The sequence below is a fragment of the Ochotona princeps genome, chromosome 3 (genome assembly GCF_030435755.1).
Source record: "Ochotona princeps isolate mOchPri1 chromosome 3, mOchPri1.hap1, whole genome shotgun sequence".
Taxonomy (NCBI): Eukaryota; Metazoa; Chordata; class Mammalia; order Lagomorpha; family Ochotonidae; genus Ochotona; species Ochotona princeps.
This window is the reverse complement of record NC_080834.1, coordinates 4,942,790-4,966,349: the sequence shown is the minus strand read 5'-3', so window position 1 is coordinate 4,966,349 and position 23,560 is coordinate 4,942,790. Positions and strand designations below refer to the sequence as shown.

Here is a 23,560-nt window from a genome sequence, read left to right as displayed (position 1 = left end):
GAACACCAAAGACGCTCATTCTATTATCACTATAAAAACATAGCCACTATTCCAAATAGCAACACTAAAAAGCTAACTTTCAAAACTGATCATTGAAAAATCTGTTTTAAGGCAACTTTCGACAATAAATACTAGTGGCTCAGAGCACTTTCTGCATCATAACGCCCTTTATCATCATCTCCAATACGCTGCTAGGGTTTTCTCAACGGACAGATACTTCAGTTTCTTGTTTTTGTTCTTTGGTAAGACACGTCATAGCTGGTGCTGGGTGTTTTTCATGGAAGGTACATCATGGGAAGACCGACCAGCGGGTGTAGGTGTTACCATTTCCCTGACACATCCACTCACCACTCCTCATCCGCACTTCAGGAACTGACAGCCCAGGAGGGATCACTGGCTAGATGCATCAACTCATTGGCAGCTACGGAGCAGTGATATTCTAACACTGCTTCTGCAATTACTATTTGGAATAATTCTCTGTGTTCTGTGAAATTTCTTCCTCGTTTGATTATCCTATGGTTCTCTTCTTCCGCTTCACCAGTTTTTAGAATAATCTCTGAATATTTTTGCAAAGTTGATCAGGCTGATGCGAAACTGTTGCTCCTCTGAGTTCGCATTTTAATTGTTTAAATAATTGATTTAATAATTGATATTCCAACTCATTTGTTACTGTCTTATTGATTGTGAAGTTATATAGCCAGGGCTTCAGAATCTTTGCTCTTGATCGAAAGCTTAAGAGAAAAAACAGTGGTACCCAAGAGCTTTCCTACTTCCATGACACTGAGGTATTACTCTGCATTTGCAGATGTGAAACATATTCTGGTTTTGTGCAGGAAAGTCTGAATATATGAATAAAAGGATTAATTCAGAGTAGTTCAAAATAAACTGGGGAAAGTCTGAACGGGTCACAGACAGAGCAAGTTTGATCACTGTAACAACTGACACTATTGTTCCTGTTCAATTTCTTGTATATATTTCAAAATTTCCATAATGACGTTTTCCAAAATCCCATTTTACACATTTAAAAAGTCATTATTACAGATAAAGTAAATATACACCTTCAGTCCAGTTCATAGTAATCCAAATAGTTCCCTCAGATTCTAACAAAATTCATGTAAGAAAAAAAAATACTTCTACACAACCTCATTTTCCACTCAATAAAAATGTCAGTGTTTCAACAGACAAGACTAAGGAGTGTGAGTCTTAAAGGATTCTTTATTAAGATCATTAAAAGTTGTAGAAACAACTTTTATAATATAAAGGCACAGGGAGACAGTTCTGATAAAATATTCAAATTAAACAGTAACTTACAGTACAAAAGACAATTTTGATGCACATACAAACCCCAAATGTCTGATTCAAAAATATTTTACTGCGTCTATTAATGGACAATGATTAAAAATATAAATTGCTGCTGTATAATAAATATCTGATAGTGAACATCTTGATAGCAAAGTGAACAAAATATTTATTGCTTTTCACATACATTTTTCCCTGTAATTTTCAATTCCTAATTCTTTTACTATCTTCTCAACCTTTTCCAAAGATAAAGAAATTCCACATAATCTCCTGGGGGGGAATGGTAGTTATAAAACAAACTACCTTACGTAGCAATCACTGCTGGCATTGTTTTCTTTCTTCCTTCCTATTCTGTAATCACAATCGCTCTTCCAAAAAGTAAGATAAGAGTTTGCTAAACCGCACACTGTGCTGGTACGCTAAGGCTTCTAAATGAATACTTCTCAAATATTAAAGGTGCTCCATTTGGCAAGTGTGGGTTTTGTGTGAAGTTTTGATTAAGAGGTGAAATGTCCTACCGGCAATTTTACCTATTCTCCTCAAAAATTTTCCACAGTTGTACAAATTCACCTCAGTAAAACTTCCAGCACTTACAATGGTTTCTTGAAAGCTAAGCAATTCAATCATGTATAAAATTAACAGAAAGCCATGTTTTCTAAAGGAGAGCTCTTATTCTTCCAGTTCTGAAGGTGGGATTACTTCTGCTAGGCTTTCATCCTCTTCTAGTAGCCATCCAGTGTCGAAGTAGAGTTCTCACCGCAACAGTAAGATAAAGTGAAGCCTCGTCCTGATGCTAGTTCCACTGGGGCAAAGCACACCTGCCTTAAGGTATCTGACATCATCGTAAGGGGGCCTTAGCCGTGTGCCGCGTCCAGACAGTGTGTAGCAGCTAGTCATGTGCCTGGCACAGAGCTAACGCTCAATAAATAGTTGCTGAATGAATGAAGAACAAAACCTTGGCTTTGGCTATGCGTACTTCAATCACTTTATGATTCAGATAGAATAAGGTCAGTCTAGAAGTAACTACTGCACACTACACCAAACTGTGTTCTAAACAAAATAACTTCAAGCAGGAAAAAAAAATTACCTTTGTTAGTAACAATTTATATGCCATAGCATTTTTAAATGGGTCACAAATTTAATACATTTGTTCCTTTTTATCCACATACTTAAATTTGATGTTTGGTGTTCAACAACTGGATGAAGACCAAGGTAAGCAGACTAGCTCCATTGTCTGCTTCCCACTAAAAGTTATCAGTCTATCAATAAATAAAAAGTTAGGATGTCTGATTAGACTTCAATAATGGCTACCAGGTAAATTTTGTGAAATTACCAATGAATGGAAAGCAGCATATTTGTATTACGAATTACTGAAAGCAGTACTTTCAACATTAAGGAATAACCAGGGAGATTTTTGTATTTAATAATGTTAGAGCTAAAATATTGCAAGTAGGATAGTAACAATACGTGGCTGGCCAATTCTATTTAAACTTCTAAAGACGGGACAAAGTCTAATATTCTTTGGCATATGCATTACTATCTTGGACTAGTTAGCATTTTAAAAACAGTGAGTTACAGTTCTTTTTCTGGACCCAAATTAACATCCAGGTGCAGACTGCTAGTATAGTCTTCTGAAAGCCTTTATAGTAAAGGACAAAATGACATTTTGCAACATAATGCCTAACACCAGGTTCAGTGTACAGTAAGAATTATTGGCAGAGAGCGATGTCACTGTTAAACAACTTGAAATGAAATCATGCGACAGTGAAAACTACGGAAAGTGTGAAAAAAAATTATTTACATGAGAAAATGTTCATCTTTCTGAAAAAAACAGTAAACCTGGGAAACCTGCCCTAACAGTAAGTAGGTACCGCTTAGAGCCGAAGGAAAACAAGCTAAAATTCAAATAAACAAACTACAGTGACCTGAATGTTACAAAGTCTGATTAAAAACAAAGACAGGAGAAACAAAATAAAAGCCTACACGGCAGAAGGAAAAGGTGGCCTATAAAACAGGCCGATCCAACTTGCTATTCAGAGTAAATGCAAGAGATTCACAAAATCATGATAGTAACGCGAACTAAGTACCAAGTACCCTTTGATACACAAGCCAATTTAACTATCAGACTCATTGCCAATAGCATCACAAGACTCATTACTCCATTCGGGCGTTAGGGGACAGGGCAGGCAAAGCAGTCCACGATACCTCAAGTCTCCGAAGTAGAACACACTTATTTGCAAAAGCATCATAGGATTGCTGAAGAACAGTAACGTCTCGCTGTGATGGATGTGAACGTGAAATCAGTGCAAGTCTATGACCCTCTGGATGTAACACTTCCAAATCCTGTGTTTCCAGTTTTTGGTGGTTTAGTTTTAGCCAGTGCTACGTAAATGGAGAAACGGGGGTTCGCCATGGACTACCTCACGTTGTTACTCAGTTGTGCTAAATATTCACGCAGTTCCTTCGCAGCCTGGAATCGGCCGTAGCGCTTCTTTGGGTTGGCACACTCATCCAGCAAGGCCTCGAGCCGGCCATCTTTGGCAATTTCGCTTGGTGGGTCATGAAGGAGCCCTCCAGAAGTGCCACGCCAGGTGGCATGTCTGGACAGCAGGTTCTGACAGACAGCATAGTAATTGTGGTCCACAGTGGCGCGAGCACAGAGGATTTCTTTTGAAAACGAGAGACAAGCTTCTTTATCACAGTCATCAAATTTGCTTTCATACCACACATCCCAATTTTCAGGTTTATCTGTGAAAGAGGGAAAAGCAGAAAGAAGAGAAATATGTTTTAAAAGAGAGTTCTCAAAGTGCCCCAATTCATTTAATTCACAGTGTAGCCTATGTGATGAAGGTATATTACAGTGTTACATAGTTAAGAGCATCAATTCACACAAACACTGCTGGAAGCCCACAGATACCAGACAGATGGACCAGACCAGGTTCAGAAGATCGAATTTCTACCCTACCCAGGTGTATGCACAAGTCCAAGAGCAGAGAAGAAAACAGAACTTCTACCCAGGGCTGCAGAAAAGAGCTAAATGTGATGTAGGTATCAAAACAGAAGTCTGAAAAGCAGCCGCAGCAATGGAAGCCTAAGCCTGCAGAAGAGTACACACCAAGGCTGACCTCCAGAGAATGCGAAGTTCACGGTGGTGAGCGTGGGAGACAGGTACCTGCAGAACAGGATCTGACACAGCCAGAGAAAAAGGCTCTCCTTTGTGTGATTCGGATCATGATTTTACAGAAAGACAATCCTAGCTTGAAGACTACAACTTAAAGATGATGACAGAAGAAGGGGCCCAGCAAAGAAACTCCAGGTTGAAATCGGGAAACATTGGAGATAAAAAGTGATCGTATGCGTCAAGTTGACGGTTTTAACAAAGTGTAAATACTTTAAATAAAAAAAAAAAAGCTACAATGTGTTTGGATGAGTATGGCATGCATTCTAGAAGAACTAAACTTGATCCATATGACTTTGAGTTCAGAGGCAGACCACACACACCTACAACCAATCAGCTTACAAGTGCTAGATGATGTCAAGGCTTGCAAGATACACAGCAAACTGCAGACGGGAGACGAAGGGGGCATTCTAAGCAGAGAGGAAAGTACCTAAGGGAAAGACCAGAAGTAGGGAAGCTCCCTGCAGAAGTGCCCAGGCAGCGGACAAAGGGGCATTCCACTGAAGCAGAGAAAGACGAAGCCACTCCTGGACAAGCGTCTAGATTTTACCCAAAGAACAGTGAGACGTGATTAAACACACTGAGCAAGTGACAGGTATCTCTGATTTCGCCTTTAGAATCAATGCACCCTTTTCAAAAATCACATTAGTTGTTTCTTTTTTTTTTTTTTTTAAGTTACCATTCCAGTATAGAAAGAAGCTAAAGGGTAAAACAATTTCAGGAAGTCACTAATAACCGGAGTAACTTCAGAGGTTTGCCGATCACACGGTTGCTAACAGCAAGGCAGACATCTAACTGAGGGTTGAAGAGTTGAGGAATGAAGGCAGGCTCAGGCTGCAAGGACAGGCAAATGAGCATTCTGCCTAAACCAGAGGAAAACCAAGGAGATGCAGCAATGCGTTTCTTACACGTGCTTGATTATGAGAAAGTAAGACGAACTGGATATTAAGTTAGGTGAGAACTTGGAGAACGAAGGATCTCCAGTCTGATAAGGAGATGATGTATGTTATTTTAACAAGTACACATGGTAAAGCGAAGGACAGAAAGCTTGGCCACAGCAAAATCTCGATTTCCTTGTCAGGAAAAGCTCAAAGCTCCTTTGCTAGAGAGTGGAAAGCAAGCCAAGAAAATGTATAGACAGGGCCTTTGGCCAAGTGGCCATCAAGAGGGTCCTGAACTGGCCAGAGGCAGCAGCTCTGGGACAGTGGTCCCTGTCTGTGCAAGATCTACAAACACAGTCACTAAATGGCTGGCTTTTTCTTCCCCAAGTCACAAATTAGCTGACATAAAATGATAACACTTCTTCCAGGAACATCTGCCTGAATTATAAAAACAAAACACAATGCTGGAATGAAATTTAAGCACCGTCCAATTATACAGCTCTCTGAATAGATTCAAAACACACTGCACACTTTAAAACAAAACCACAATGTAAAATGCTGTTGCCATCCACAGAGGCAGGGAGAACAGGTGAGGAAGGGGACCCACGTCAGGGCAGTCACTCCCTGTGGAGGATACACACCACAAGAAATAACCAGAAAGTGGTTTGGTGTGTACAGCAAGAAAAGAGCCTAACTTCTCACCAGGAGGATGCTGAGATCACGTGAACAATCTAACGCGCTGTGGACCTCTCAAGGTGTCCGCCGAGGGCTACTAACCTGCAATATCCATTCCTCAGGAGATCCTTACAGGCCTTAAGTTGGTTTAAAAAGAGTGAGATTCTAAATGTAAAACCTCACCACGGAGCACTACCTTTCCCTTCCTTTTCTGCAGAGACACTGAGATTTTCAAAACATTTCAGACTTTACGCACCTAGCCTGTGAAGAATTCACAAGGGAATAGCGAAGTTTTGGGTTAAGATGTAATAATCAGACCAAATTCGAAGCTGCAGGGCAAGGAATGATGCAAACAGTTCCAAACAAAACCAGCACAGAACCCACAGAACATGAAACACAACACAACACGGCTGTGAGAGACTCACAGCCAACTAGCGTCGCCATGGAAGCAGGGCCGTGGCTGTGGTAGCCTGGAATACAATGTGACCTCCGCGTGAGATGCCTGAAGCACAGAACACAACACCCACAATGCCAAAAATGTGTATATACACGGTCCCTCTGTCCATTGGAACTAAGGACATTTTGCTAAATGTGAATATGAATAGCTCGCTGATAGTAGTCGCATGATACAAAGAAATAAGCAACTATGCCATCTAAGAAGGAGATTGCAAAGACCACGCATAAAAATATTCCAAAAGGCGCATACTTACTTTGTCTAATTAACCTTTTGTCCGCAACCAAAACATTTTCAGCATCCACAATGATGACCTTCCCGTCTCTAGGACCAACTGCAAAATTGTCAAAGCTGACGTCCAGGAGGTAGAGTGCAAATTCAAAGTCATTGTTTGTGAGCTGCTCTGCTATTTCCATTAACTGCCAAGCAAGATCAACTCTTTTTTCCCATGGTGCATTAAAGTAACTCCACAATTCTTCTCCAACATAATTCACAGCCACCATTCTTCCGCAAGCTCCAAGGTACTTCGCAAACGGCCAACCTTCATCAGATGGAAAACTCTAAAAGAGAATTATCTTTATATAAGAGACTCGTATTCAAATAGCCCAGGTCTGGCCCCAGATCCTTTCAACAGAAACTGCTACCAGAATGAGAACTTTCCCATTATATTCAACAGATAATTCTAGATAAACTTCATTTCTTTTCTAATGCATACCATTATTAAGAACCTGAAAAAATATAAATGAAGAACTTTACATTTTAAAGCTAATACAACAGGATTTGGCAAGTTCTGCTTATCAAGATCTCAAAGCCGAACTGATTAATACAAGAAGGATGCTTTTCTGACAACCACTGGCACTTACTTACCAGGCACGGCTGCAGAAACAATGGACCGAACAGCATCTGTATAGCTATGGGCTTTTCCTTGAGAAGAGCAGACAGAACCATTACAAGCCTGGTCAGCCTGGCACTGGTCCTAGCCAGCATTTAGTAAGAGCCTTACTCAGTCAAGAAGCCAGCGAAGGTATACCACAGGTAGAATATAAAGGCTGGGAAAGGAACAAACCAATAAACTCTGGTCCTGGGTTGGTTTTGCTCTTTCCCTGCTACTCTGCTCCATTCATCTTGGCTCAACTTCACAATTACTTATTTCATTCAACTTTGTCTCACTAATTTTTATAATGACTAGAAAAATTATATTACATCAAAATGAAAATATCCTATGACTAGAAACAAAGTTTTTGGTTAAGATGATAGGTTTTATCTCAATTCTTGTTATCACTAAAATGTGCAACTCACAGGGACAGTAGGCAAGGTGAGTTAAGCCACTGTTGGGATGCCAGCATCCCACATGGCCTCCTATTGGAAGCCTGATTGTATTTCCAACGTAGGGACTTGTTAATGAGCCTAGGAAAGCAGTGAAAGACGGTCCAAGAATTTGGGCCCCTGCAACATACAGAAGACTGGCTACAGCCTGGCCCAGTCCTGGCTCATCTGCCAATTTGAGGAATGACCTAGCAGGCAAAGGAACTCTCTTTTCTCTCTGCACCTTACCCTTTTGCCTCTCCAATAAAGAAATGTAAAAATAAATAAAGAAATAAAGGAATAAGCCCACATTAATAGGCAAATATGAAAATTGTCATTACCTTTAAAACTAAAGGTAAATTTCTAAAACTGAATTTACTGTTTGCATTTTTGCTCCCCGTCAACTTCAATGCACCACTGTACTGATGTGCAGAACATTTTTCACTTATCTGCCATTTTGTAATAAAACAGTAATTATATGAATAAAACAATTCAGACACCTTGGATCTCTAAACACAGTAAATTAACTGATGCTATTTCAGTCAAGGGAGAACATGTGATTCTTTAGGAATTACACTAAGTCCTTAATTTTTAATCTCACAGCTGAGAACGCTCTGGTCCGACACCCATGACAAGAACTATTAACTGACACACTATTTTCAACTTTTCCATCCAACATCAAATTTCTTACTCTTGAAATGTGTGATATATTACCAGAAAAGACTTAACGTTTTCCCAAAAGTATTCAGGTAATGAGCCCTTCATACACATAAAAAATGAAAACACTAAAACCAAACATGTGGGATTACATAATTTTGCCATGAAAAACGCTAAGGGAAAGAAGCCGCCTCTACTCTTGGTGGATTAGTCACTTGCCATATTGGTGAACAGACACAAACATTTCTTTGTGGAAATAAAACGGTCTTTGACAACAGAAGAGGGAACGCTGCCGACATCTGCACATGTACAAATGCCTTCTTGTTTCTGGAACTTTTCCAACTGGCAGCCGACTGTCAAGTCTACACTTCATTACCCCAGTCCCTCATAGATGAGGGTAAAATATATGAACAAATGTCACATTGAGCAACTTTATGTTCATACTGTGGTTTCTGACAATGTGAACAGAAATCCTGCTATGCCTCATTTTAAGACGAGCACTAAAGTTCTTTCATTTAGTTTGCTACCTAATCTTTCGGAAGAAGTTTAATAAATGAATCTAGATCATTCATTCATAATAAGAACTCTTCAATGCACAATCAAAATAGTCAGACTTCATTAATGAGAATGGAATTCTATTGAACATCCTGTGGCACACAAGAAATGCTCAAGGGAAGCCAAAATATTTGTAATTTGCTCTTAAAGCAATTCTGGCATATAACCAAACTGTCACGGTCAGGCAGAGCTGGAGAAACGGCTTGGATATGTTTATAAAGCAGGAACATTCCTCCTCATTACCAAACTGCAAAAGTGCACACAACATAGTAGGTAGGATAAGAAGTGTGCTGCTAAACCTCACATATTATTTAAAACAAAATCTGAAAGTCATATTTTCAAATTGCCTAGACCAAGCACATACAGTTGTATAAACTAAAGTCTGTGTACCTTACTGAGTAACTGCAAACTGGAACGATGTACAAACACTTTTCAGCTGAAACCAGGAGGCTTTAAGCTTAGGACAGTATTAACTCTAACCGGACTAGAGGCATTACGCTTCGTGTTTCCCGTTTTGAATCAGGTTTCAAAGTACGTCATAGTTCAAAATGTAAGGCTTTCAGAAGTAAATATTAACATTATGAGAAGATCCTAAACAGCTAAAAACTATGTTTACTTTATTGTTCTTTTTCAAATTAAGTTGATTAACACCCAAAGAAGACATAATAGCACAAATGCAAACCCAAACCCACTAACCCCATCATCTATTGTAAGAAAAAATGAAAATGGCACACAGTGCATCTAATCAACATTAAAGATTTCAATTCAAAAAACTCCTATATCCTTTGTAGTATATAGTATCTCATAAGACGTCTATTTTAAAGGGTGTTGTAACACAGCACCTAGGTGGATGGCCCTGACAGGACAAAATGGGTTTTGAGGTCCCCCTCTTCTACACCCTCCTCGTTGCAATGCTTTCAGCCTTGGTTTCTTCATCAGTAAAAGTGCAATAATATTTGGAATATACATTCATCTGGGAATTCCAAGGATCAAATGTAAAAAAACGGTACTGGGGTTGGTGCTCTGACATGACATGGAATGCTGACGTCCCACACGGGGCGTCGGCTCTAGTCCTGGCTGCTCCACGTCCAATCTAGCGCTCAGTTAGCACATTTGGTAAAGTAATGACACACGGCCCACTGTCCGGGCCCCTGAACCCACACTGGAGTCGAGAAGTCCCTAGCTCTTGGCTGCAGATCAGCCCAGTTCTGGCTGTGATGGCTAACTGGGGAGTAAAGGAGAGGATGAAAGATCTCTTTGTCTGTAACTCTTTCAAATAAAAATAACTAATTATTTAAAAATAAAGAATTTAATAAAGAAAAAATACATTACATTGAACTGCTTAACAAAAATAGTCTTACATTTACTGTTTAAATCTGTTACATAAAGTTCAGGCTTTCATCAAGCGATGCCTCTTTTTTTTTTTTTTTTTTTAAGATTTATTTTTATTGGAAAGTCAAGATACACAGAGAGGAGGAGAGACAGAGAGGAAGATCTTCTATCCGACAATTCACTCCCCAAGTGGCCAAAACAGCCGGAGCTGAGCTGAGTTGATCCAAAGGCAGGAGCCAGGAGGCTCTTGTGGCTCTCCCGTGTGGGTGCAGGGTCCCAATGGGCCGTCCTCGACTGCTTTCCTAGGCCACCAGCAGGGAGCTGGATGGGAAGCAGGACCAATGGGAGTAGAACCATATTAGTGCCCATATGGGATCCTAGCGTGTGCAAGGCAAGGACTAGTTACTAGGCCACCATGCTGAGCCAAGATGCTTATTTTCTTAAAATCTACTAAAACGAACCTACAACTTACAAACATTTTCCAAATGTAACTAAGAACCACAAAATTAGAAAAGCATTTTCACTGCCCTCAAGAAATGTCTGATTCATAATGGGTTATATCAGTTAGCGCTCTACAAGGATCCAAGGTCAGGAGAAGTGTATACAGCACCCTCAAGCATTAAAAACAAACTTAAAACTTTATAACATGCACACACATAAACATAATAGCCCTTTCACTTCCTTTCCAATTATTGCAAGCATGTGCCCCAAAGCAAACTCCAAATGCTGAAATAACCTGTTACCTTTCAGAATGAAAATCAGTATCAACACTAGTGCATTTTATGTAATCAAAAGAAGATACAGAAAATCAAAAGAATTTCATTTTTTGAGGGTGCCTGACTTCTGAATACAATTCAGTGTTAAGCAATTTTCCTAAAGTCACACAGATAATGAAAGATAAAGACAGACTATCCTACAGTACTTTCTGCAAGAGTCAAATGGATGCAAAAGATTAATAAAATCCTCAACCTGCCCAGCACAACGACCCAGTAGCTAAATCCTCACCTCGAATGGGCCAGGACTCCATGTGGGTGCTGGCTTGTGTCCTGGCTACTCCACTTCCCATTCAGCTTCTTTCCTGTGGCCTGGGAAAGCAGTTGAGGATGGCCCAAAGCCTTGGGACCCTGCACCCACATGAGAGACCTGGAAGAGGCTCCTGGCTCCTGGCTTTGGAATCAGCTCAGCTCTGGCCATTGTTGCCACTCGGTAGGAGGGTGGGGGGGAGTGAACCAGTGGAAAAAGATCTCTCTCTCCTTCATTCTGTAAATTTGCCTTTCCAATAACAATAAATCAATCTTTTTTTAAAAAAAAAAAAAAACCAATCTAACATGCTCTTAGTTAAGGGCTTAGGTGACCTCTCCTCAGATTGAGACTGACTGTAGCATTATACTGGGGATGGAGGCATAAAGAGTCACACACTGCCTTCACTTTAAAAAGTTCTTATTGAGAGGCAAAGCAGTAGAAAGACAAAGAGAACCCCATATCATGACCATCAGCTGTTTCCCTCTGCAAATACCCCAGTGGTAGGATGGGATAAAGAATTTGAGAATCTATTCTGGTCTCCCAAGGTGTGGAATGAAGCCATTACTTCTGCTTCCATTGGCAGGGTCTCCTTTAGCAGGAAGCTAAAGCCAGGTACTAAACCTGCTAACTTCCAGATGGGCTGTGTGTTAACTGGCATCTTAACCAGTGTAAATGGTTGCCCCCCGAAGTGAATTTAGTACAATATTAAAAACTTGGCAATCTGCATTCACACAAACACAGTTTCTTAGCTTATTTTTGAGATAATGGAGAACAGAGGGAGATACAACGAACACATAGGCTGAGACACGATAAAACCAACTCTTCAACACGGTCCTATAGCATGGTCTACATGCTATGAAAAAGCAAGTCAAAACCCAATTACAGGATTATCTTACATTCCGGAATCAACTAGTGTCCTATGGTACATAACATTCTTCCTTACCCAAAAGCAAGTTTTAAAGGTATCACACTAATTAATACCTTTTGACCACTACCCATCATCCCGCCGGGTTCGTAAACTCAGGTGATGCTCCCATGCCACAGCTCACCATGCAAAGCAGACATGAGGTCTGAGTAAAGATACAGAGGAATCTCTTCGGGATTTATTGATTCCTTTCCTTACAATCCGGGAATGACATGACACAGCTGAAAACACTCAATTTCAAAAGTATTTGTGCTCTATTATTTCTCTTGCATAAGCAAAAGTAATAGTTGTATATTAAATTTTAAAGATCAAAATTCCTTTCATGTACAGAACATTTACACAATATCTGATAACCCCACAACATCCCAACTAAATGTAAAAGAAGACTTTCCCGTTTGCCAAAAGCGATAAAATGAATACAATTATATATATATATATTTTAGTCTAGAAGGGAGGTCATTCCTAGTATAAACCAACCAACTTCAAGAAACTCTACTGCTGGGGACAGACATTTGGCCAAGTAGCTGTGACGTCTGTGGTGCACCATCAGAGCGCCTGGGGTTCCATGCCAGTCTCCAGCTAGCGTAGACTCTAGAAAGCAGCAGTGACAGCCTCCCCGACTTAATTCCTGCCTGGATTGATGACTTATATCCCCTCCAGCTCGGGTCATTGTGGGCATTTTTGAGACTAACACACATACACATATACATTTATACAACTGGGGCCAGTGCAACAGCCTACTGGTTAAATCCTCACCTAGCATGCTCCAGGATCCCATACGGATGGCAGTCCGTGTCCTGGCAGCTCCACTTCCCATCCAGCTCCCTGCTTGTGGCCTGGGAAAGCAGTCGAGGACGGTCCAAAGCCTCGGCACCCTGCACCCACAGCGGAGAGCCGGGAGAAGCTTCTGGATCCTGACTACGGATCAGCTCAGCTCCGGCTGTTTTGGCCACTTGGGGAGTGAATCAATGGATGGAAGATCTTTGTCTCTCCTTCTCTATAAATCTTCCTTCCCAATAACAGTGAATCAATGTTTTAAAAAAAATTCAACCTACTACTAATTAAAACACAGAGTTTAAAATCTGGCCATCTGATTTCCTACATAATTCGCATTTCTGTAAAAAAATTAAAGGCAGAATTTAAACTGGAGAACACTTAATATTATTCAAAGCATAGAAAATGCTTGAAGGTTCAAGTTTTAACACTATTTCTAAAAGACCACATTTGAATGAAATCCCACTATAGCAACGTTATAACAGCTGTTCACAGAGATTAGTCAACTGTGCTGGTGACAGGACTAATGTGTTCACAGTTTTGTGAACTGTCTGGAGGGAGGGACAGAGTAAACTTACTACAGTGATTGAATGGTCACACAATGTTTGCTAAAATTTCTCTAAAAGTCTTTGGTTTCTTAATTTATACTGAAAGTAATGGCCAAAATCCACTCCAGATTTTGTGCAAGCCTGACAATTTTAAGCACGTCCCGTTTATGGCATGAAATAATCTTTTCAAATAATTTTTAAACATGTTCTTGCCACTCCTTACTTTAAAGCCCTAAGTTTGAAATGCGCACAAACTGTCTAACCTCCATTTCTTCTCACCTGTTCTCTTATTTGGTAACTGTGATCTCCATCAGGACAATTATTTTCATGTTATCTGAGAGGCAGAGAGCCGGGGGTGGAGATCTTCCATCTGCTGGTTCCCTTGCTGAACGCCTACCGCAGCCAGGCCAGGCCATGCTAAGGCAGGACACGCCTAACTTCACAAACCACAATTCCACACTCAGAGCAATGGGGAACAATACAAACAGGTTCCTCGGGGCCTGCCTGGGGACTGGCTGCAGGGCTGGGAGGGGAGTCAGGCTTCCGCACTAGTTTATTGGCAGAAGCTTGGTTGGTTGAAGTGTTTCATATTTAACAAAGGTAGTCTAAATATTTGACTAATTTATTTTCATTCTGTTTGAAAGGTGGGGAGGTATACAGAGACAAGACAGCGAGAGGCCTGTGCCCTGGTTCACCCACACACACCTGCAGCTGCAACAGGATCTATGCTGGTTCACCCCTACACACCTGCAGCAGCAGGGTCTATGCTGGTTCACCCCTACACACCTGCAGCAGCAGGGTCTATGCTGGTTCAACCCTACACACCTGCAGCAGCAGGGTCTATGCTGGTTCACCCCTACACACCTGCAGCTGCAGCAGGGTCTTAACCTCTGAGCCAAAACTCCCTCTGTAATCCCCAATCCTAACTTGGACATCTACAAACAATAAACTCAAATATTTTCTATCAATAAAAGCAAAATTTCAAAGAAATGAAAGGTATTATAAACTTCCTTTGGACCCAATAACCAAAAACCCTACCTTACTTTCTTCTTCAGCCTATCTTATTCAACATTCTGGCAAGTCGAACTGAACTAACATCCTTCCTTCCTTCAGAACACAAACCAAATCAATACAGAACAGCAGAACATCTGGTAACACAGTATCTCCCCCCCATGAAATGTCTGGTGTCTGATTTCACTAAATTAGTGTTTTTACCAGTGCCTTAATACAACTTTATTATTGCTAGCACAAAACTCTTGACCTTCCCTCCCCAAACCATTCCTTACTCTGTTTTCTCAGCACTTTCAGAAAGGGATGCTCAGTAGTTGATCAGAACAAGAACGAAGTCTTTGCTGTCTCGGCCTCACATGTCAACTCATCAGCTGTCCTAAAGCCTGGAACCAGGAGATGAGGTGTTGACACAACACCACATGTGACACCCACATTCCACATCTAAGTGCTCTGCTGGAGTCCTGCCTGTTCCACTTAGGATTCAGCTTCCTGCTAATGCTAACACGGCGGTTGGGGCAGCGAGTACTGGCTCAGTGGCCTGGGTCCCTGCCACCCAAATGGGAAACCCGCATGAGTTCCTGGCTCCTCTCTGGATGTTACAAGCATCTGGAAGTGAACCAGCATATAGGAGATCTCTCTCCATTTGTGTCTTGTTTCTTTGTCTTTCAAATAAAGTGAAAACAAAAAACTTAGCGGTTATAAGTATATAGAACTCGGGGGAGAGGGGACTTAGAGAAGGAGGGGAAAGAAACCCCAGAATAATAAAATAAATTCAAAAATAGTAAGCATATAGAACAAAACATACTGTAAAACCGTAGTCCAAACAACCTAAGTCTCTCATACAAACCAGCACAAAAATGATTCTTTTTTTGTCCTTTACAATCCACTTTTCTAAAATAGCCCCTCTGGGTCCAGCCCGGTGACTGCACAGGCTAGTCCTCCACCCATAAGCGCTGCCATCCCACATGGGCCCGGTTCATGTCTTGGTTGTTCCACTTTCCGTCTAGATTTCTGTTGTGACCTGGGAAGGCAGTGGAGTATGGCCCGAGTGCTTGGAATCCTGAACTCATGCAGAGACCCGGAAGAGGCTCCTGGCTCCTAGCTTAGGATCAGCTCAGCTCCAACCTTTGTGCGCTTCTGGGGAGTGACCCAGTACATGGAAGATTTTTGCTGTTTCTCCTTTCTGTAAACAGGCCTTTCAAATGCAAATAGACAAATCTTAGAAAGCAAAAAAACAAAACCAGGTCCTGTTAAACCACTTCTAGTTGTTCTGTTAAACCACTTCCACATCAAACTGTAGCTCCCTAAGTATGTTACAAGGCTGCAAGGATCTGTTTCCTGCCTAGCTCTGCTGCTGTACTGTAGTCAACCATGCTTCCTCATTTTCCTTCCTGGGGCTCAGAGATGTTCCACAAACCTTGCCTGAACACAACATGGGCCACCAGAATTTCACTCACACGTCAGCTAAAAATTTTTTTTTTTTCTGAAATGATTAAAACTCAGTTCAATCTATTTTCATTTTTCTTTGAAAGACAAACAGATGGACAGAGACCTTCCATCCACTGGTTCACTTCCCAAATACCCACAAGGGTCAAAGCTTGGACTCAGGCAGCTCTCCCACCCGGGTGGCAGGCACCCAGGGAACCGACCGAGCAACTGCCGCTCCCAGGGTGTTTACTAAAGGGAAGCTAGGAAAGCAGAGCACACAGGATGTGAACCAAGCATTCCAAAGTGCAATGCAGGCGTCCCAGTGTCAGCGTCATCCCCAAATACCTACAGCCCCCCAAATCCAACTCTTTCTTGTTCTTTTCATAGTTTCTAAAAAGTCTGGAATTACTCTCCTCTTTGCCTGTTGCCCATGCATGATGCTCCAAGTAAAGGCTGTGCTTACTGGCCGGGATGGTCATGGACTACTCCAGGTCCTGGAACTACTGAGCAAGCCATACGGTCCTTGTCGGATCGCTTCACTTCAGCTAAAACCCCAAATATGAAGAATTACACCCATTCAGATGTAGAATCCAGACATAACCTCGCAGGTTTTTTTAGTGTACCATTCATCATCATACAATAATCAAAGTACAAAGATTTACAGGTAAAAAATAAAACATTTGGCTAATAGTTTCTGCATCTCTACCCACAGCTGCCTTCCAAAAACTCATTTTATTTTATAGGGGCCCAATCTGTAACTCCCTTTTAAATTATTATTCTCAAAAAACTATAGTCTGAAAATATAGATTTGTGTATATGTGAGGGTGACATTCAAACATCTGGCCAAGGGTAGAATGCGTGCGTTTCTAAGACAGTTATCAACATAATGTGCTAAACAATCTGTGAACCACCACAGTGTTCTAAAAATAAAATAAGCTGATTTGCCAAGAAATATATTGTAAAAGGCCTTAAAATTAGAGACACCTGACACATATCATTTGAAAAATCTTATCTCCTCTAATCTTTAAAGCAATCCCATTACATAAGTATTATCTCTATTTTACCAATTAAAAACTCAAGACGTAAAACATTAAGCAATCTAAGCGATGCATTCCACACCTTCAGGGTAACACAGGATGCTATTTCAACACTGTCCTCCACTACTTGTCCGCGGAACTCTAGCTATTGGCTCCCCACAGTTCAGGGCTCAATACCCCCAAAAATTCCTCTCCCCCACATAAAGATACCCATAAAGATACTTTCAGACACTACACAGTCGTTGCACAGTACACACACTCCTTTAAAATAGCGCATCACTGTGCTGATTGCAATTAGTCATTTATATTTCTATCTCTTGCACTGTAGGCTACTCCTTGCCCAACAGAGTCTTTCCATTCTCAAATGCTTCACAGATAATTTTTGACCAATCACCCATAACCTGGATCATGATTACGAAATCTAAAGAGTTCCATAGTCTGTGACTACACTCAGCTTAGGTCAGGAATGTTAAGTCTTCATTGTAATGCTACTTACTAAATACGAAATTCATGATATCCGTAGGAAAAACACAGGATTTATGCTGTAGGGCCATTTAAATTGAATACACAGGTAATGAGTAAAGTGGAGCAAGTTGGCAGTGAAGACGCAACCAGGACCTTGGCAACAGATGGAGAAGGCCAGAGACCTCAAGCCGGAAACCAACAACTCCGCACTGTCAGGTCCATAAAACAGACCCTCTCCTCAGAAAACAAGCTTTCTCCTTCAGCATGCGCGAGACACACATGCTAACCCATGCAATGAGAGCATGAAATAAAGTTCAAACTAGAAAAAAAACACCAAGGACATAATTGTAAATGGCCAAAAGTCATGAATAAACCCATAAACGATATCAGATGTCCAAGGATTTTGCACAACTGACCCACCAGGGCTGCTCTGTTCAGGGTGACTGTTTCTAGGTCTACCCAGAAAATTCATATTCCCTCTTTTCTTTTGCACATGAGGAACACAGGAATATTTTAATACTCTTCCACATGAAAGACATTCAAGTGTTTATCAATAAAATCTCAGATAATCAAACAGAAAAAGCTCAAAAGCTTATAAACCTGTTGAGCGACAAACGCTCTGCAGAACCACGTTAATGTGTTTTGAAGCCTAAATCTAGGAATGTAGTTACTAAAGCAGTAACTGATGACGAAAGCGGGTGATGAATGAAAACGTTTCAAAACAGAGTCTGAACCGTCCCTTCTAGAAACTACTGCTCCACCAGGATGGTTTAATAACCTTAACTCCATGTTTTTTCTTTTAAACAAACTCCTTGGTTTTTCTTTTCATTAAATGGTATTTCATGTGGTAAAAACTGGGAGAAAGACAGGATCCAAAAAGGATTATCTGCCTTGGCGTCCGCATCCCATCGTAGCAGGGCCCCTGGACCAACATTCTCCAACCTCCTTCTAGAAGAGCTTGGCTAAACCATCAGCTAGCTCAAGCCAAGCTGGGAAAGCAACTTTAACAGAATGTGAGAGCAGGATGTGAGAGCTGAAGCAGGAAAGCACCTGATTCAACAGGGAATAAGGTGATCCCACGGACAGCAGCTTTGCCAATTCATTCACAGTAACAAAATGAGCTAAGGAGCCACAGCAGTGTTTGCTTCACAAACTATTTTCCAGCCACGAGCTCTGAAAACACATATGTGGCTGCAGAAATTATGCTTAAAACAACAACAGCATTCACTCAAAATTCTCTGAGAATGTATCCCTGAGTGGCCGACTCGCCATGCAGCGGCTGAGCCACTCCTAGGGCCTCCCGTCTCCCACACTGCCAGTGCCTGCCCCAAATCCCATCCAGTCTGGCTTCCTGTCTGCTTCCTGCCTCTGCACAGCAGTGATGGCTGAGAAACCCACAGAGCTCCCTGCTTCAGTCTGCCCAAGGGAAGATGTCCCCATCTCTGCTTTTCAAATAAAAGGAAAAAAAATTTTTAAAACATCTCTTAATGATTACATTAATGACAAAATTACCACTACTAGCTGCCAAGCCAGTGCACACTTCGCCTCTCTGAATTCAAGAATAAGCCAGTACAAACATCAACATACAGTTTACCAGGAAGACAGCAGAGTTCCTCTCGGTGACTTTCCGCATGGGAGGATGGCATACTCGGCATATAAAATATACACCTTGGTGAAATGACTTGTGAAGAGGCTAAGGTATCAGAGTAGAAGCCACTGCTGTCATTATCCTACTGCCTGATTTTTGTAAAATAGTTTTAGAAGATAATTCTGTGGCAGAGCAACTTTCCTTGGGGCTACAGCTATCAGCAACTAAGACTATTTCTCCAACAACTCGGTCATGTTCCTGTATCATTTCGTAACAGGAAATCTGTCCTGCAAATCCATACTGCCTTGCACACAGTGTGTGTCTGTCACAGTCACTTCGTTCTAGCCATTAGAGAAACGTCCTACCTCCTTTCGAGCCACAACAGAAATGTCAATTGTTTCTTATTTCTTACAGTCAGATTAGGAGGTTAGCGGCGTATGGATTATTCAGCTGTTGAAGAATCTAAGCAAAGCGGACTGGATATGCTAATTTTTGAAGCATGTTTAACTCTTTTGTAACTTTTGCTATGAACAAGCTTAATGAACCAAGTTCAATATATTTCTCTTCCCTGGGTAATTTTTGGGCAAATTAACAAAAAAAAAATCTAGCATGTCGTCAGCTGGCCAAACACTCAATAAGTAGCTCCCTCTTCTGGAAAAAAAAATGAGTTCCATTTTAAGCTGTAACACATGTTTCATTACACACATTTTTCAAACATATGAGGCAAACATACATGTGTGTAAATAGAGCCAAACATGAGCCTTTCCATTCGACTCAATTTCTCAATACTATCATAAAGGCCAAACAAGCTTGTGTAACCGGAACCTGTTTAAACACTCAATATGTAGTTTGCCTAGCTTTACAAAAAGTAATGAACGTTATGACCTAACTCAGTGAGCCACATGCGTGCTTGGGAGCAGAACTGAGACCCGTCTCGTGTCGGTGGTTTTACACTACCCACCGACGTTTAATCACACTGCTCAGACTTAACACATGAGCGTTCACCAAACATCAGGTGGCTCTGTGAAGAAGCAGCAGCTCTGGTTTAAAAATGTCTTACTTGTTCATTAGAAAAAATAACACAGAGTGGAAGGACTGTACTTGGGTACGTCTCAGTGTCCCTCCCGGTGCCTGCACTGTCTGCATTGAAAAGGCTGCCGTCTACACTGGGGATGTACGCTTCCTCACACAGACATCCCTTACCCCACAACCTATCCACCCGCCAACTCTGAAAGGGTGTCACTGAATGGGAAATGATAACCAATCACCCAGTGTTTAAAAACTCTCTCCTTAAGGATGAACACAGAACCTCGGGGGAGAGTTTACTAAAACAGGATACACAGGGCACAGTGAACGGCCAACTACAAAGCGAAGTGCAAATGAACAAAGTTCGTAAGGGTTTTGAAAACAAAGCAGATTTATTTTAGTATAATTAAGTGTCGACGCTTCTCAAACTCGGAGTATATTCGCAGGGACACAGAACTGAATATACGAGGCTGTTAAAAATAGGAGTTGTTTCCAGTACATCAGTTTTCAGAACTAGTTGGTAAAACTCTTCAACAGCGGATCAAGGTGTTCCAGTACCACTACACCAGCCCCATCGCTAACTCGGGGGTCCCGGGCCATCTGACAGTCTATTTCAGCAAGTGGCGCCGCTCAAGTTTCGCTTTACCCAGGAAGAAAAAACTTCTATTTTTTTAAAGTGGAAAAAAAAAAATCCTAGTGTGTATCCCAAGCACAGACTCTGTTGGAAGACTGCCAAGTTACAGAGCAAATGAACCAAGTAAAATTCTTTGAGTTTCACCACTTTTACCCCCCATCCACTTTTAACACCTACAGTAGTGCCCAACATACAATCTACACCTTAAAGTCCCCCATTACATACAGCAACACCTTAAAATTCACAGAGCAAAATACTGGTGAAGTGCTTCCTTTTAGCTTGCATGACGGGTGGAGAGTGTGAGAAGAGAAAACAATATCAACTAAAACTGACCTTTTCTATGCCAGCACTTCAATTGAACACAAAACAAAACAAAACAAAACAAAACAAAACAAAACAAAAAACCACCCCGTCCAGCCGCCCGCAGCCATCAGTGTCATTCTTGGCAGAGAAGAAAAGGCATGAAGTAGACCCAAATCACTTGTGGTGAAACTGAAGTCATTTCCTCCCCCTCCGGAGGAAACCGTATGGCAGAGGAGCGCGCAGAGGAACTTTCCCTGCAGTTACCAAGAGGGAGCCGGGACCCCGCACCGGAGCCGGACAGGAGTGTGCAGAAACACCAGTAACTACGGCAAGGGTTTCCGCCTTCCTTTCCCTCTGCCAGGCTCCAGTGAAACCTCTCCACGCTACTCCCTTAGACGCCTCACTTATTTTCAAACACCAGCCAGAGGAGGGTAAACACCGCCCTTAGGGGAACCCTCCCGCCTGCTTCTTGCCCTGGCCTAACATTTCGGCTGTTTGGGGCAAACCACAGGGTCAGAACGCCACCGGCCCTCTTAGCCTTGAATCTCCACGCCCCCATCCCCAAACCCACCACCGCCTCTCCCGCTCCTGTTTTGCGCCCGAAGCGTGGCTCCTGGGGCTTTTAACCTTCTCCGGGACTCCTGCGCCACACTCTGACCTCAGCTCCTCCACCTTGCACCCCTACCACCCCTCCCCCGCATCAACTGTCCGCGCTAATGCCAGGCAGATACGCCAAGACAAAGGCTGGGGCCCAAGCGAGGCCGACCCCGAGGGGCAGTGGGGCAGAGCCGGCGTGCGCTGGGACCCCCGGGAGCAGGGGAGCTCCCAGCTGGCGCCCAGGGCGCGCGGGAACCCCTGCGGCTAGGAGCCCGGAGCCAGCGAGCAGGGCGGAAGGAAAGTCGCTGGAGAGACATTTTGGAAGCCCGCGAGACGCACTCCCTCTGGCGTTGAAGGCTCCGCAGTCAAACCCGAGAGGTTGCCCGCGTCTCGGTGCCAACACTGACTCTCCATCCGCGGGGTCACCTAACTGCAACTAGGGCCCGCGGAGTCGACTAGCATCCCCCCCCTCCACTCTCCCACGCCCGCCTGCCTGGTCCCGCCGGTCGGCCGGGGTGCCAAGTGGCAGCGAGGAGCTGAGCCCCTCGTCCGGGAGGACGCCCCCCACACTCCCTGGGCCCGGTCCGCCCCCCACTCCCCGCACCTACCTGTAGCACCAGCGGCTCGGGGTTGAAGGCCAGGGTGAGCAGCAGCTGCATGCGCTCCGAGTCCTTGAGGTTGCGCAGCAGGAAGCTGCCCGAGTCCTTGGTCTCGGCGTAGCGGCGCACCAGGCGGTCGAGCAGGCGCTGCGAGGGGCAGTGCACCAAGTCCGACCAGCCCTCCACCGCCTCGGGCGTGAGCAGGCGCACGTCGCCGTTGAGGCGCGCGAACTCGGTGCGGGGCATGGCCTGGAGCAGGTCGCAGCGGGGCCGCCCGGTGGCCCGCTTGCAGATGCTCTGGTCGAGCTGCGCCAGCTCGCGCTGCGAGCCCAGGCGCTTGAGCACCACTCGGCGGCGGCCGCCCTCGCGGGGCTCGCCGTACTGAGCGAAGTAGACGTTCTTCACGTTGAGGAAGTCCAGCAGGCGCAGGCGGCCCCACGCCTCGAACACCACCTGCCCGTTGAGGAAGCGGCGGCACCAGCTCGTGCCGAAGCACGCCGGACACTTATTGAGCTGCAGGAAGCGCCGGTCGGTGAGTTCGTTGCGCTGCCAGGAGGCGAGCAGAGACGGCGAGTGCAGCACCATCAGCACCAACAGGCTGCCCAGCGCCGCCAGCTTGAGCGAGCGGGACAGGCGGCCGAGCTTCGGGGGCACCAGGCGCCACATCCCGCCCGGCCGCCCCCGGGAGGGCGACGGTACCCCGCGGGGTGCCCCCGCCGCCGCGCCGAGAGCCGGAGAGCGAGCCGGAGAGGTGGGTTGGGGCGGAGTAGGGGTGTGTGTGTGTGTGTGTGTGTGTGCGTGAGAGGAGAGCGCGAGCGAGCGAGCTGAGGGAGCCACGAGCGGCGCGCGGGCTGCGACTTGTCCCCGTCACTAGTCTCCACAACTCCGGAGCTCCCTCCTCCTAGGGCCCGCCCTCCGACTCCGCCGGCAACTCCTCCTCCTCCTCCTCCTCCTCTTCGCCAGCCAAGTTATAGCCGAGCGGGAGGGAGGGGAGAGCGGGCCGCGAGTCCCCGACGGCCGCGCGCCCCGGGCCGCGCGCACTGCCGGCTCTCCGGGCTCCGGGCGTTCCCGCCAGCTGCGCGAGGGCGAGCGGGCGTCCGGCAGAGAGAAAGCTGCAAGGCCACCCCCGTTCTCCTCACAAAAAGTAGCAACAGTGTAGGAACTCGGGGTGCGGGGAGTGGGTGGGGGGAACGCAAGAGGCACCCGCGCGTCCCTCACGCCGGGCCCGCCGGCTCTCCTCGCGGGCCCGGGGCGGGGCGAGCGCGC

The 23,560-nt window shown here is 43.9% G+C and overlaps 1 protein-coding gene across 1 annotated transcript; it reads right to left on the bottom strand.

Annotated features, from left to right (window-relative positions):
* Positions 1 to 3,269: 3,269 nt before the first annotated feature.
* On the bottom strand, positions 3,270 to 23,113 carry DIPK2A (divergent protein kinase domain 2A). The gene is made up of 3 exons (XM_004597756.2): positions 22,304 to 23,113; positions 6,744 to 7,047; positions 3,270 to 4,047 (listed from the first exon to the last, which is right to left on the bottom strand). Exons 1-3 carry the CDS (start codon positions 22,958 to 22,960, stop codon positions 3,716 to 3,718), a joined length of 1,293 nt encoding a protein of 430 aa, XP_004597813.1. The 5' UTR covers positions 22,961 to 23,113; the 3' UTR covers positions 3,270 to 3,715.
* Positions 23,114 to 23,560: the final 447 nt, after the last annotated feature.